The sequence below is a fragment of the Rhea pennata genome, chromosome 5 (assembly GCF_028389875.1).
Source record: "Rhea pennata isolate bPtePen1 chromosome 5, bPtePen1.pri, whole genome shotgun sequence".
NCBI lineage: Eukaryota > Metazoa > Chordata > Aves > Rheiformes > Rheidae > Rhea > Rhea pennata.
Window position 1 is genome coordinate 8,122,888 of NC_084667.1, and position 13,857 is coordinate 8,136,744.

The window sequence follows — 13,857 nt, forward strand, 5'->3', positions numbered from 1 at the left end:
GGTAGCAAATATTTTTTAAAAAAAGAACAATCCTTTCCCCATAATTTTATGTGAGATATTCTGCTAAAAAATGTGTACACAATGACTTATAGTAGATATAACAACAGTACAGCCTTGAAAACTGATGTGAAAAATTTCAACTTCCAGCATGTTGACAACCATATAACATATAAGGTCTCTTGACTGGATAATTTGGGCTGCAATAGCAAGATTCCTAAGCCACTTCTGTGGCTCAAGATCAAATTTAGCTACTTTCACTCTTTTAAAATGTCATTTCAAAACACACTCATGAATCAAGTCAGTGTTTCCTAATTGCTTACATATATTATAATCTCATTCATTTCCCCTAGTACTAATTTAACCATTATTTATTTATTTATTTATTGGAGCAGCAGCACAGGACTGCTGCTTGAACTGTTATACTTGGCAAATTCTTTGTTTTCTTACCAGGAAATCCAAGGAATTAAAAGTAAAATTCCCTCTTCTTTCAGGCTGGCGACTATTCCAGATTTTCCATTTAGCCTAAATTTACAGGATTTGGTAGCAAAACAAGTTCAGTCTATTTCAGATAGCTTTTTGATACTTTAAAGTATTTTTTTTTGGCCAAATTATATACTTCAATCACAACTCCTTCATTAATCAGTGATTGCAAAGCTGATCAGGTACAAATCAATTTTATCTGTAACCTCAGTTTATGCTCTATATAATAAACCCTCTCCTATTTAATTAATACAAAATGCAGAAAACATTGCTTTCAGTTTGCATGACCCATTAGTTAAAAGGTAATAACATACCGGAACGAGTTCAAGGAATAGGAAAAAAAAAAAAAAAAAGGTGGCTGAAGAAAAATTAAAAGTTGACTATATACAGCTTAGTTTAATGTAACAAAAAACGTATGTCTGAGTGTAGAGAAGAACCTGATAATGGTCTGTAAATATTTGAGGGATGTAAAACAGGAAGAGGTATTTGGGCTACATAGATGACCCACAAGATAATAACCAGGAACTACAGAATGAAAAAAAAAGTATCTGAACACTAAAAAGGTGCCCTTTTATTGAAGTGGATGAAACTGTTCAGTATTTTAAGAGAAGGGAAAAGAGACTACTCTGTGTAGTACTGTGGAACATCTAGCACTGCTGGAAAAGATGCAAGAGAAATGCTGCTCTGTGTTTCTCTGCAACCCTTGCTGCTACCATTGCGGCTGTTGGCCCATGTTCCTGGAAAGTGACTGGAAAGGTAAAGCCCTAGACACTTCTTGCAACTGCTGCAGCCATTGAAACCACTCTGTCAGGGTACTTTTGCATAACTCTGACCCTCCTCTCATTTCTTTTAAATTTTCCCCAGTGCTACTTTTTCAATAACCTTGAGAAAACACATTATTTGACTACATAAGTGGGCCTATAGTTGTAGATCTTTGCATCTGTACTTTGTAAGATTCTTTGCAGTTCAACAAATAAATTGCATATATGAATATTATATATAAAGTTCTTGATAGAATGGCATCTCATATGATGATCGATATTTTGTTCTGAATATCTAAATTCTTTCTTTTCCCATTTGTTAAAAAATGCATACTCCTCGTTCTTGTAAAATGATTTTTTTTGCTAAGAGCAGGGTCATAGTCTAAGACTTCTTTGACAAATTCTTCAAGAAACATTCACAAAGCCTTGGTCAAAAGTAAATTTCATTAAAGGCTCAACTTCTCATATTGCTTCCAACATCTTTACTAGAAATTTAATCTCTTCCTCTTCTTAATCTCAAAATCAGATTCTTCATCTAGATTTGATGTTGCTGTCACTAAGATAACCAGGACAATAGTAAGATTTTAAAAATATTTAAGAAATAGACTATAAATCTTTCTTCTGATTATGTCCGTGTCTATTAACCTATTATTTGCTTGGATCCTCTCTATGTTCCTACAAAACAAACAAGAAAATAGATATTGAATGAGGTGTCATCGTAGCTGTTAGGAGAACAAAGCAGCAAAAATCACAGTAGCAGGGTTGGGAGTGAGGGAAGAAAGACAGGACCCCCCTGCGTGAAGAATCCAAGCCTTCCACTAAAGAGGTACGTGTCAGCCCAGGTGATCGACATCCAAAACTGAGAATTCTGTTCTCACGTCATTCTACCAACACTGGTGCTTCCCCTTCTTTGGCTGTTTCTTTACCACTTCTGGGGAAACATAAGAGATTGTCTTACGAAGCTGAACTGTGCTGTTCGTTCTCCCTACGGGAACTGTGGGAAAAGCTGTCTTTGCATCTGGTCACAAAGAAACACAGCTGGAAGACGCTACAGTGCTTTAGCTTACGTTCTCCTTTAAAACACTAGCAGGCTCTGGCTTACAGCTAATGCAGCATTTGCTAAATAAGCTCTATAGTACCTAGTCTGAAGGCCACGAGAGCATCGCTCTCATGAAGTTTGGTGATGGAGGAGGGCCAGCTAGGTGATAGGGCACCTGAGGGCTGTCTCCCCACCTCGGACACAGCACGTCCAGGCAGTGCTGCTGAGGCCTCAGCAAGGACTGACCCCCTTCCCATGGCAGCTGCTTTAAGCTAAGCCTCCACCCTTTGGCCTCCACCGGCACGGCAGCCGCGGCTGTGCCGGGCCACGGGCTCCCCGACCCCGACGTCCTAGCCTTGCCCCAGCCTGCCTTGTCCCCGTGGGAGCTGTCTGAAAATAACAACTTTAAGACAAAGGAATAATGCTACTCTGGGTATTTCATACAAGATGTTGAACACCTATTTGGTACTTTTTCTTGTTTCTTTTGGTTTTTGATGGAAGAGAGACTTATGTTATTTTGTCTGTGAACAGGTGTGCCAATCAGCTTCGTATCTACAATTTTAGACAATTATCACCACTTCCGTACCTGCTTCATTTTCACTCAGTGAACAGTTCTTAAGGACTATTTAGCTTCTGTTCATCCGGGCAGTTCCAGACTACACTTTATTCCTCTTCTCTTTTTTTAATTCCTACTTTATTTTTTCTATAGTATTAAAAAAAGGATTATGTAATATGATGTTCTAGTGAATGCAGGACATTTTCCACTCCCTAATAAATATTCAAAAATATTTTACAGACAGCCTGTGAACAGGGTTTGTGAAATCGTAATGGGATGACTTACGATCATTCACCTTTCCTGACTGAAGTATAATCTAGTCAACTGCATGGTATAGCAAATTGTCATGACATGTTTATATTAATGCATATTTAAATGAGAATAAGAAAGAAATAGTCAAATTTATGTTAAAGACTTCTAAAGGCTTAGCAGCATCTTACTAAATATATATGTCAGCTTAATCTAATCCTCCTACTTCTAACGTGTTCTGTGGTCTCAGCATGGTGCCCATAATGCTTTCGTGTGTTATGAGGGATTGCCGGTGAGAAGGGCACCATCACTACTACGCTTTGTTCAATAAAACTTTACGTCTGGTCTTAGGATGACAGAAAGCTATCTTTCTCAAATTTGCATCACAAACCTTTAGCTTTTTTTGACATTGATAACGCTGCTGTAATAACTTCCGATAATCTGTTATAGCACATGAAGTATACATATTCTCTGTTTTCATCTCACTGCAGATAGATAGTTTTACCAACTAGCTGATCACTACTGTCAGTAAACTGTGATACTCACCTAGATATAACTCTGCAATAGAAAGTTTAGTGTTTGGAGGAAGCGGAAATCATCACAGACAGACATCCAAACAGTTAAAATATCCTAGAGCAAGCTTACAGAAATAAATATAAGCAAGTTTTGGCCATGCTCTGAGCTGGCAAGACACAAACAAGTCTATTTTGGAAGTCAGTATTGCTCCCTAGTGAGTACGCTCTGCCCCTCTTGTGACATTCAAACTCATGTATTCATCCACTCCAAGAGCATAAGCAGAACAAGCTTATCTGAACTTGCGTAAACATATAAATATGTAAGTTTCTAATTCTATTCAGGTAACAAAGTAAAATTCTGGATAATGTAAAACATGCTATTTCTTCTGTGTTGGTTGAATCCAGCCCTAGGAAGGCTGACAAGATAATGGACCTTAATGGGATCTTAAGGTCTCAGCAAGGCCTTAAGTAGGAAAACAGTGTGAACATACTAGGAGAAACCGTTAGGAAGTGTGGTCATCAGAGCCTAGCAATCTCCAGCACCTCAGGCTGATGTTACAAACAGCGTAAAATATGTAAGATTTAATAGTGAGATCTGGTATTAGTTCTGAGGTATTACATCTGTGGAGCACACTACAGAAAACAAAGACATTTGTGGTAGTTCTGCCACTGGGCACTGTCTAGGGGACACTGGAATGAATGGGAACAGTGAAATCTTTGAGACCTTATAAAATGCTTTTTTAGCTAAGAGTTAATGTATATGTGTGAATACATCTTAATTTGTGAGAAGTATGATTATAATATAGTAGGTAAGACAGTTAAACATATATTTCAGTAATCCATTAATATGCTGCATCCTTTGGAAAGCGAAGGAGACTTCACCTGAGGCTACGAGCCTTTGAAGGCTCTGAGGCTATATATTACCAAAACACTTATATATGTCTCTGTGTCTTAATGATATATTGAAGATTAGTCTTCTGATTTTGAATCTGTGTTATAATAGAGTGAAAATTCATATATTAGTCTTCTATTAGATTGAAACTATCAGTAAGAGCTATTTCATCACTAACTATTTCAATTTGAGAAATTATTTTCAAATAGATTGCATAGTGATTCTTCCATCACATGACCTTTCTGAAGATTTTCAGATTAAAGTTTTTTTTAAATTCTTCACCAACGAATTAGCTCCACTTGTATACTTAATCTATTCTATAAATTCTAGAGATTTGCAAGAATATATTTCTTAATAGTAATGATAAAATTGCTGTAACAATGGGAATTATTATGATGGTAGATAGATCTGAATACAACTAAAAATGAATATACAAAAATTGTAACTTTTTCTATACCTATGCCCTTAGCAGAGTAACATGAACCAAATCAAATCAAATTTTCATGTATACTATTTACACATTATAGTCAGTAATATATTTAACAAAGCAAATGAAAGTTATTTGAAAGGAATTATTTTACGGCCTACAAAATATCAGAAAGAGAGCAGGCAAAAGGATAATGTTAATCCCATGCCAAGAACATGTTTTATCAGGTTTCCTTTTAGCTCTTAAACAAGATGTAGTAAAAACAACAACATTCTGTCAGGCTATATGTTCATTCCTTGCTTCCTGGATTAAATATGCTTATTCTATGCCACATTTTTATAGCTTTCAATTCCTGTACTTTAAATCTATTAAACAATGTCAAGTTGAATTTTCTTCAAAGAGTGCTGCAGGTTAAGAAGAAAAATAGGACAGTAGAATATTTGAGGGCTAACATTTATGTCAGCTAATTAATATAGATCACTTGTGGTTTTGCAAGGATTTTTTTAATGTTCATGCATGTTTGAGACAAATATAGACCAAAGATCTCATCCTATCCCTTCTAAAAGTGATAGAAAAGCTCTTAACTGATTTCAGCACAAACACGATCTACCAATTTTTGGCCTGATAGACAAAGGAGGTTTCTGTGCAATTACATAATGTTCTTTTTTCCTAATTGAGCACAGAATACAGAGATACAATATAAGGGATAAATCATAGTTGCCACATTATAGTTATTGTTCTGTATTCTCTTTACTTCATAAAGGAATCAGATTTTAAAAAATCTGAACATTGGGAAAAAACAGTATATTTGCTTGGTTGATCAGTTCTACTTAATAAGTTGGTAAGAAGTCATCTCATGCTCAAAAACAAACCCTCTAATCTATAGGATGCAACACCATTTTTTGTTTTAGAGCATTAATATTTCATCATTATTATTTTTCTTGAAAAAGTGTCTGCTAGTTTATGAAATATTGATATTTAAAATAGTTTTAGATCATGACAAGTGTTCTATCATTTGAACTCTATTCAAAGACTTTTATGTGGAAGATTCAGGTTACCTATCTCTGAGGCTGCTCTGTGGCAATTTCTCTTTTATCATAGAATAATTCAGATTGGAAGCAGATCACCTAGTCCAACCTCCTACTCAAAGCAGGGTCAGCAAGTGATCTGATCAACTTAGTTAGGGCTATACCTAGTTTGGACTTGAAAACCTCCTAAGATGGAGTTTTTCTATTTGAGAGTTATGCCTGGCAACCAGAAAAAGAACAAACATATCTTAATCATGCCAATCCTCAAAGGCGCTTCTAAAATACCTTCTTTCAAACAAATCTTATGCAGAAATGAAGAAAAATTATCTCATGGTTAGTATTAACACTGTTTAACATCATCAGAAGTCTTACCTGTTTGTAGTACTCGAGGATCAAAGAAATCTTTCTTGAAAAAAGCTCTGAAAGACAGAGGAATTGCACTGCAGTCTTCAGAAAGTTTCTCAACAGCTTGTCTAAACGTAACAACTATGTCATGAAGAAGTCCATCTAAATTGAGTGGCGAAGTAGAAGGTGAAATCAAGCTCAGACGTACAGAGATTGAAGCACAAGATGCAGAACTGGACTCCACAGATTCACATTCAATCTCAAAGCCCTCCAACAACATCTTCATTGCAAAATGTTTTCTTTGCATTGGCTTGTCAACTACTGCAATGACATGCCATTCAATGGCAGCATCTCTGGGTAAGTGAGGTATTACAACCACAGCAAGCATCCCACACACTGTAGGTGTATCATTATATGTCTCTGAGTCTTCTTCCTAGAAGTTAAACAAAATGTTGTGGATATTACACAACTGCTGGAAATTGATGATGCTCATATTAAGTTTATATATTCAAAAAAAGTCTGTACAGAAGAGTTATTTCATGAAGACTGTCTTTTTCTCTAAATTTTCTTATTGAGAAAATCATCTTGAGAAATTATGAATTTATCTGACAGTTCATATCTGCTCATTTTTCAATCTCAGCTACTATGCCTCTGTCATTTAAGGAAATATTAATCATAATGTAATTTACACTCATTCTAATCCAACAGAATATGGCAGAAATCTAATTTCTGCACATGGTTACATTCATCGATATCAATGGTCTTAAGGAGAATGAAAACACATTGATTTATTTTAAAGATTGGAATATTAAGAATACAGTAGAGTTCAGATAGTTCTGAAAAGCAAAATGGTCCGAACAAACCTTCTTAACAGACAAGAGCACTTCCTTAATAGCAAAGCTGTTTTTCAAAATACCCAGAAACTTGATTTTTTTTTCTTTTTAACATCAAACTACACATTAGTTAGCCTACTTCGTAAGCTAATTCTGAGTCACTGAGCTGCTTCTCTTCTAATGGTATTAAAGAAGTAGGATATGCCTTCTGCTTACTTTCTTCGTAAAAATTTTAGTATAAATTGTAATGTACCTGTTAATAGGTATAGCAATTGAATATAATGATTCAGAACACTGAAACGTTCTTCCATGAGGCAGAGAAAGAAATTGTGAATTTGTAGCCATTTCAACCTAAATTAATTGTACTTATGTACATTAAAGAGTATTATCTCTGAATCTTAACAAACCTACGATCAGTTCATAGAAGATTTATCTTGTCCCTGTACTGTTGCTGTATATTCAATCCTTTTTCATCTGAGTAAAAGAAAAGAAGCCTTATAACTTTAAACTAGGAACAGCACATTTAGGTCTGCCATTATCTTATAGACATACATTCAAACTCCCATTATATGACAAAGTCTATTTATGGAAAGCAATTGAATTTTGACACATATATTATCTCAACGTATTTACATTAGTGTTATCTGCTTTCTGAACAAACACATTTTTATTTGAACAATTTTAGATGTTATTCTGGCCAGTAGATATTTTTGTCTTACTTTTTCCTCCATTTTAAACACAGATCATATATTGAGCATTTTAATATTAGTGACTTACATCTTCTTTTTGGTGGACACAGATAATTCTTTTTATATACCAATTTGCTTACACTGCAGTCTTTACTGGTAATATTACCCATTGCCTGACCTCTGAATGGAAAAATAATAACAAGGTAAAACTGTCATTTTACCCAAAGTCGATAAGGCCATATAACTCACAGTACCTTCAATTCACAGGCTCAATTTTCATCCACTCACTCTTGACTTTGAGAGGAAGGAATAATGACAGGTTACAGGCACTTTATTTCAAAATTCACTTGCAAAGTTATTGACAAGCATTTTCCACAGAACGTCTTTGATGCTTGACCCTCGTGAGCTGTTTACATGAAAAATGCACTTACTTCTATATTAACGATAGTGGAATCTAATTCCATACCAAACATGTAGCAATTGCTTTAGCATTTCTGTTTTTGATATGGGAACAAAAATAGCGATAATTTGTCTCAAATTGCAGTCACTTCAGTCATAATAAAATCTCACTGAGTACTGTTTGCTTTCAGTACTTTCATTAGGTAAGCTGGGCTGTTATTAAGGTACCAACACATAAATGTTATATTAGCACTTAACAGGAGCACAGTTTTCTCCTCCAGGAGATGAATTCTAACCTTGTCAATATAATTCTGCTCTGAGTGCTATAAAACAGTTTGAAAAGATGAAATACTGGAGCTTTGCACTGAGAAAAAAAAAAAGTCAATGCTCATTCAAGCTTAAAGGCCACTTTGCTGGCCCAAGGTGCTGAGGTACTGTTTAGAAAAAAAGTCTAAAGAAGCTCTCTCAGGTCACGTCAAGCACTGAAACAAACTTTTCTACTTCTCTGTGCTTGTCTTAGGTTGTTAAATCAATTACTCAGTATTTCTGCTTGCCTTCAGCTGCCATTTAGGGTATGAAGAAATACACAAAAATTAAGGCTAGGATAAAGTACATTTCCAAATTTAACAAATAAGAATTATTCCGAGTGAAAGACTACACACAGTACACCTGTGCAGTGCCATAAACTCCCACTGGCACTCATAACCTTTAACTTAAGGGTTTGAGCAAAGCACAGAGTGATGGAGCTACTGGGGACTAACAATCTTTCACCAACTCCTACTGAATCTTGCAGAAATACTTCTAACAATGACCTTGCCTGACTTATTTTCAAGAAATCGCTGACATTTGTGTTATACATGGATTTTGCATTTAGTCCTGAAAGTGTGCCTGAGTTAGCTTTGAATTTACAACTGCCTTAAACAGCTGAATATCTTTATGATAGCCTGTCCAGTCAATGAGAATGAACACGTAAGGTCTGCTAGGGAATTCTATTCATATGTCGCTGGAATAATATAAGTAAGCATATTATAAAGGACAAAGTGTGATTATTTTACTACTAACTTGCTCTTTACAATTGACTCTGCATTCTCGTCTATGAGACTCAGCACTTTCAGCAGACAGCTGTAAACACGGTGAAGAAAAACAAATCTTTAGGGTTCTTGTATGACGATACTGATGTAGTCTGTTCAATAAACGAGCACAGGTTCCGGCCTAGTCCTTCTTTCACACCTTCACAGGCTTGGAAAAGGATATCTGAGGTAGAAAAGGAAGCAGGTTGCCTCATAATTCTTGAAAAAGCAGCGTTAAACAGCTCTTCAGAACCTCTGTAAAATTCTTATTACTGAGAGACGAGAAAACAGTGCCAAACACTGTTGGAAAATGATTAGGAAAAACTCAACTGCAACAATATTCTACCAGTGGAGATTTAGAGTATGACCTGAATTTTACAAAACTTTGCAAATCTAATTAGGCTACAGGTGAAGCTGTCATCTAAAGGTATTTGCCTTTGACCCAAAGGGCACTTATTTCCTAGCTAATTATCAGTGTTCAAGTGATCTTAAACTCATGGGCAAGGGTCTGCCTGCTAAGTATTCCCATTTCCACTACTTTCAAGCCATAGATGGATTGTTAGTTTTTCCACAGGATTATTCTTTCTAACAACAAAATACTCCAAGGTAACTTTATGCCACGAAAAGTTTGGATGTCAGAGGAAGAAGGAGTAGATTGTAAAGGTTCAAAGTCTGGCAGCTGGGGTAATATGGAGAAGGATGTTACTTCTAACATTACAGTTTTGCACAAGTTGATTTAATGAAGGGTGGAGGAGGAGGTCAGACAGGATTCTGCTGGTGGGCAGGAGAAAGCTTCTGAAAACAAATCGGTAACAACACTTCCAGGAATGGATGCAAACTGGACTGCCTCAGAGACCGCACAAGGACTAACCCACAATTCCGATCCTCCCATGCTAGGAGATAGTAGATCCTAAGAATTTGGACAAAGGCTTGATGCGACAAGTGACTTAGCTCTGAGTCTCACATTAGACTCTCCTCAAAACACAATTCACCATATACTCCCACTGCCGTGAGGATCATATGCTACTTGAATAATATATCAAAGATGGGAAAGATGGCATCCCATAAAGTTTAGAAAAGAAAGCCAAACCCCAAATTTTTCCATTAAATGTATATATCATATACCATTCAAACATATGTATCATATCACACATATATCATGTATTTCATTCTGTATCTAGTGGAGCAGTGGGAATGCTCCATGATCTTCCTGTTGGAAAAAAAAAATAGTAGGACGTTCCACAGAGTGAAGAAAGTATCGATATCCTTGTGATAAAACAAACTTATATCAGGAGAAAAACAGAAGATAAGGAGTAGATTTTAGAAGGATTGGGAATGTGACGCTGTTATTTATCTCCTATTTTATGATTTCAAAGAAGGATTAATGCTGTATTACTGTAAACACTGAGGAGAGTGCCATGCTAAACTCTGCAGCATCTCAGAAAGTCTTTTTGGACTACTTAATGAAGAACCACAGCAGCTGACATCAGTCAGGAAAGCAAATAAAGTGTTATATATTCTTAGGAAAAGAACAGAGAACGAGGTGGGTAATATTATGACACTGCAGAAACTCACAGTTCACATGCACCTTGAATAAGGTTACAAATCTGGATCTCCCATCTGGAAAAGGACATATGAGATGCAGAATGTATCCAGAGCAGAAGAATATGGATGATCAAAAGCTATGCATGAAGGGACTGAATGAGAAGGCTGCCCAGACTTCTTAAGGATCGTATGGCAGAAGTTTACAAAATCATTCATGATGTAAAAACAGTGGATATGAATTGACTGTTCCCTCTTGTCTTTTAGTACAAAACCTAGAGATCATCAAATGTTATTAGTAAGAGCATGGTTACAAAAAATGGACTAGGTAGACCAGGATGGTGGATGAGACATAGAATTCTTTGGGACAAAATGCTGTGGTTGCAAGAACTGCACATCTGTTCAAGGGGAGAGTCTGAACAAGAAGAATGATTCATTGGGGATTATTAAGGAGACATTTACAAATTTTTAGTTGAAGAATATTTCCACAATTATTATTAATATATATATAGTAATAAAAATGTACATAATTATTAAGTTAAATTTAACTCTTTTTTTGAACAACCAAAACAGAACTTATAGTCCCAGGCAGCGCCAAGTGTATCTGCTCTCGGCACCCTTCAGAGGGATGTGGATTTTGAGTCTATTATCAGTGGAGCCACCAACACTGTTGGATGTGTTTTAACCTCTCTAAAGAGGTTGTGATATGGATGCTTACCTCAACTCTGCAAAAGCAGGCCACACACTACAGCTATCAAATGTGATCCAATTCACTGGGATATCTAATCACAGGAAATGAGAATGGTACTTCTTACTAAACTCTTTATACATGCATTGGCTGAAATTGAAAAGATGCCCTAGCCAACACTTTTATGAAAATGTTTAATCAGAAATACAAGCCCTTTCACATAAAACGAGGAAAGTTAACAGCAGTGTGTGTCTTATTTCATTTTTAAAATTGTAATTAACCTATATCTCCACATTAAAGTAAAACAGTTGTCTGAACTGCTGGGTGCATAATGCTTTCCTGAGTTTTACTCAAATTCAAAAAGTTATCTTACTGGTTCATGGTATTATTCAGTTTCTTACATTTTGAATGCCTTAGTTTTTAGTAAAAAAATCACTCTGCTTATTCAGAAGAGCTCCAGGAATCCTGTTACTTACACTAACGAATGCCTAATGCATCATTGCTACAAAACAAACTGGAAGCCAATGCAAGGAGCATGGCTAAATGAAAAACATTGTGCTGTAAGTTTTGTAAACTAGCTTACAAAGAATGTGGCTTTAAAAGCACTAACCTTAGAAGAGACTCTCTCTAACTAATAGTGCATTATTTTATTAAAAATGAAAAATCAAAGGCCAAAACTACTTGCATGCCAAAAAAATAAAAGGAATAATGAGTATACGACAAACCCATATTCAATGCATTATGTGAATATTTAACAATTTTACTTAACAATTTAAGTGAAAAAGGTACTTGTTTTACTTATTAACATTTCTTATATACATTTGTTTATTTGACTTCCTCCACCTCTTCCAAACGAGAAATCCTCTTTTTGTTGTACAATGACTAAAGTCTACCTACTTCACAGCTGAATACGGAATCAGACTGCAAGAGAAAAAGATGAATGTGTAATTGCTATCTCTACAATGAATTGACTTAGAGAACAAAAAAGGAAGATACTGTGATGTTACTTTTAGAAGCTGAGTTTATGAAAACCTTCGATGGCATGCATTATTACACCATTAGAGTGGCAAGATTAATGTGCCTTTAAATAATACATGTAAAATTTCTTTTACACTGCCTGCATAAAACAGATTGCATCAAACTCCAGAGATCCAGTTTAAGCTTTGCTAGAGTCTCTCACAACAATAGGTTTATGACTTTAAAAAGTAAAGATTCCACTAGGAAAACTGCGTAAGAATAAAAATGTCAGTTCCTGAAGAAAGTAGGATAGAAACAATCCTTTTCAACATCCTAGTTTGTCTAATAAATAGGCCACATACATTCCTGGTGTAACAATTCTGAATTCAAAGAATGAATACCTCAGTGTTTTATAACAATAAAATTGTTAAGACTATTCCTTTTGCAAAGCTTACGAAAATAAGAGTCTGATGTTTAGTATTCTTTCTTGAAGAAAAAAAGGTTATTTGCTGCACACCAAAAATATATTAACACAAGACTGGCAGACTAAAACTGAGGTCTTATGAACCTGAGTATTCATGATGGAATAAATATTGTTAAAATAAAAAAAAAATCTTCAGATATTTTAGTCTTCTCTGCTTCACAATGCGTTTGGCAAAGCAGACTGTAGTTTAATTCCACTGTATCATATCAAAACTATTTTGTACAATGGCGACCTGAAAACTCAGCCTGTACTTATTTCTCGTATTTTTCGTATATCGTAACTGAGAGAATTTAGAGAAAGCAAGAGTCTTCATTTTTAGTTTCAGCATCTAAGGCACATTATGCAGAATTTTTTTGTACAAGCTTTATCTAGATATGAAAAATAGAAACATAAACAAGGGAAAGTAGACATAAGGGTAAAAATATGGGTTTAGAAATTTAGGGTGCAGTATTATTTCTAAGGGTACTTTTAACCAATTTTTAAAATTCTGATAGATTTCAAATTAATGTGATCTCTCCGATGACTAATTGCAACATACTGGCATTTGGAACAAAATCCAAATTAGTATTTTTCATAGTAATTGTAAAAAATTCTACATGCAGGTCTACTACGTACAGTGCATAAACATACAGTTAAGTCTTTGTGGAATCAGAACTTTCATGACTAATGCTCTATGAACTATACGAACACAAATATTATATGGAAGCATTATATACTTCCTTCTCTTAAAAAAAGTTAAGCAAATGTGGAAGCCAGTGAAAATAGAAAGAGTTCATAAAAGATCAGGTCAATAAATACCCATAGTTTGTATCAGTTAAACAGAATAATCTGGCAGCCTTCTAGTGTATCTTTTACCATCATCGTCAACAGAGGTCAAACGGATAAATCTATGTCACTCCCGGT

General features: G+C 35.3%; 1 protein-coding gene across 5 annotated transcripts in view; it reads right to left on the bottom strand.

The window, feature by feature from the left end:
• DPH6 (diphthamine biosynthesis 6) overlaps positions 1 to 13,857 on the bottom strand; it is a 211,798-nt gene that overhangs the window by 31,955 nt on the left and 165,986 nt on the right. For all 5 annotated transcript variants that reach the window (XM_062577852.1, XM_062577851.1, XM_062577850.1 and 2 more), the window contains exon 14: positions 6,320 to 6,725. In XM_062577852.1, the coding sequence (XP_062433836.1) occupies positions 6,320 to 6,725 (406 nt within the window). The remainder of the gene's footprint in view (positions 1 to 6,319; positions 6,726 to 13,857) is intronic.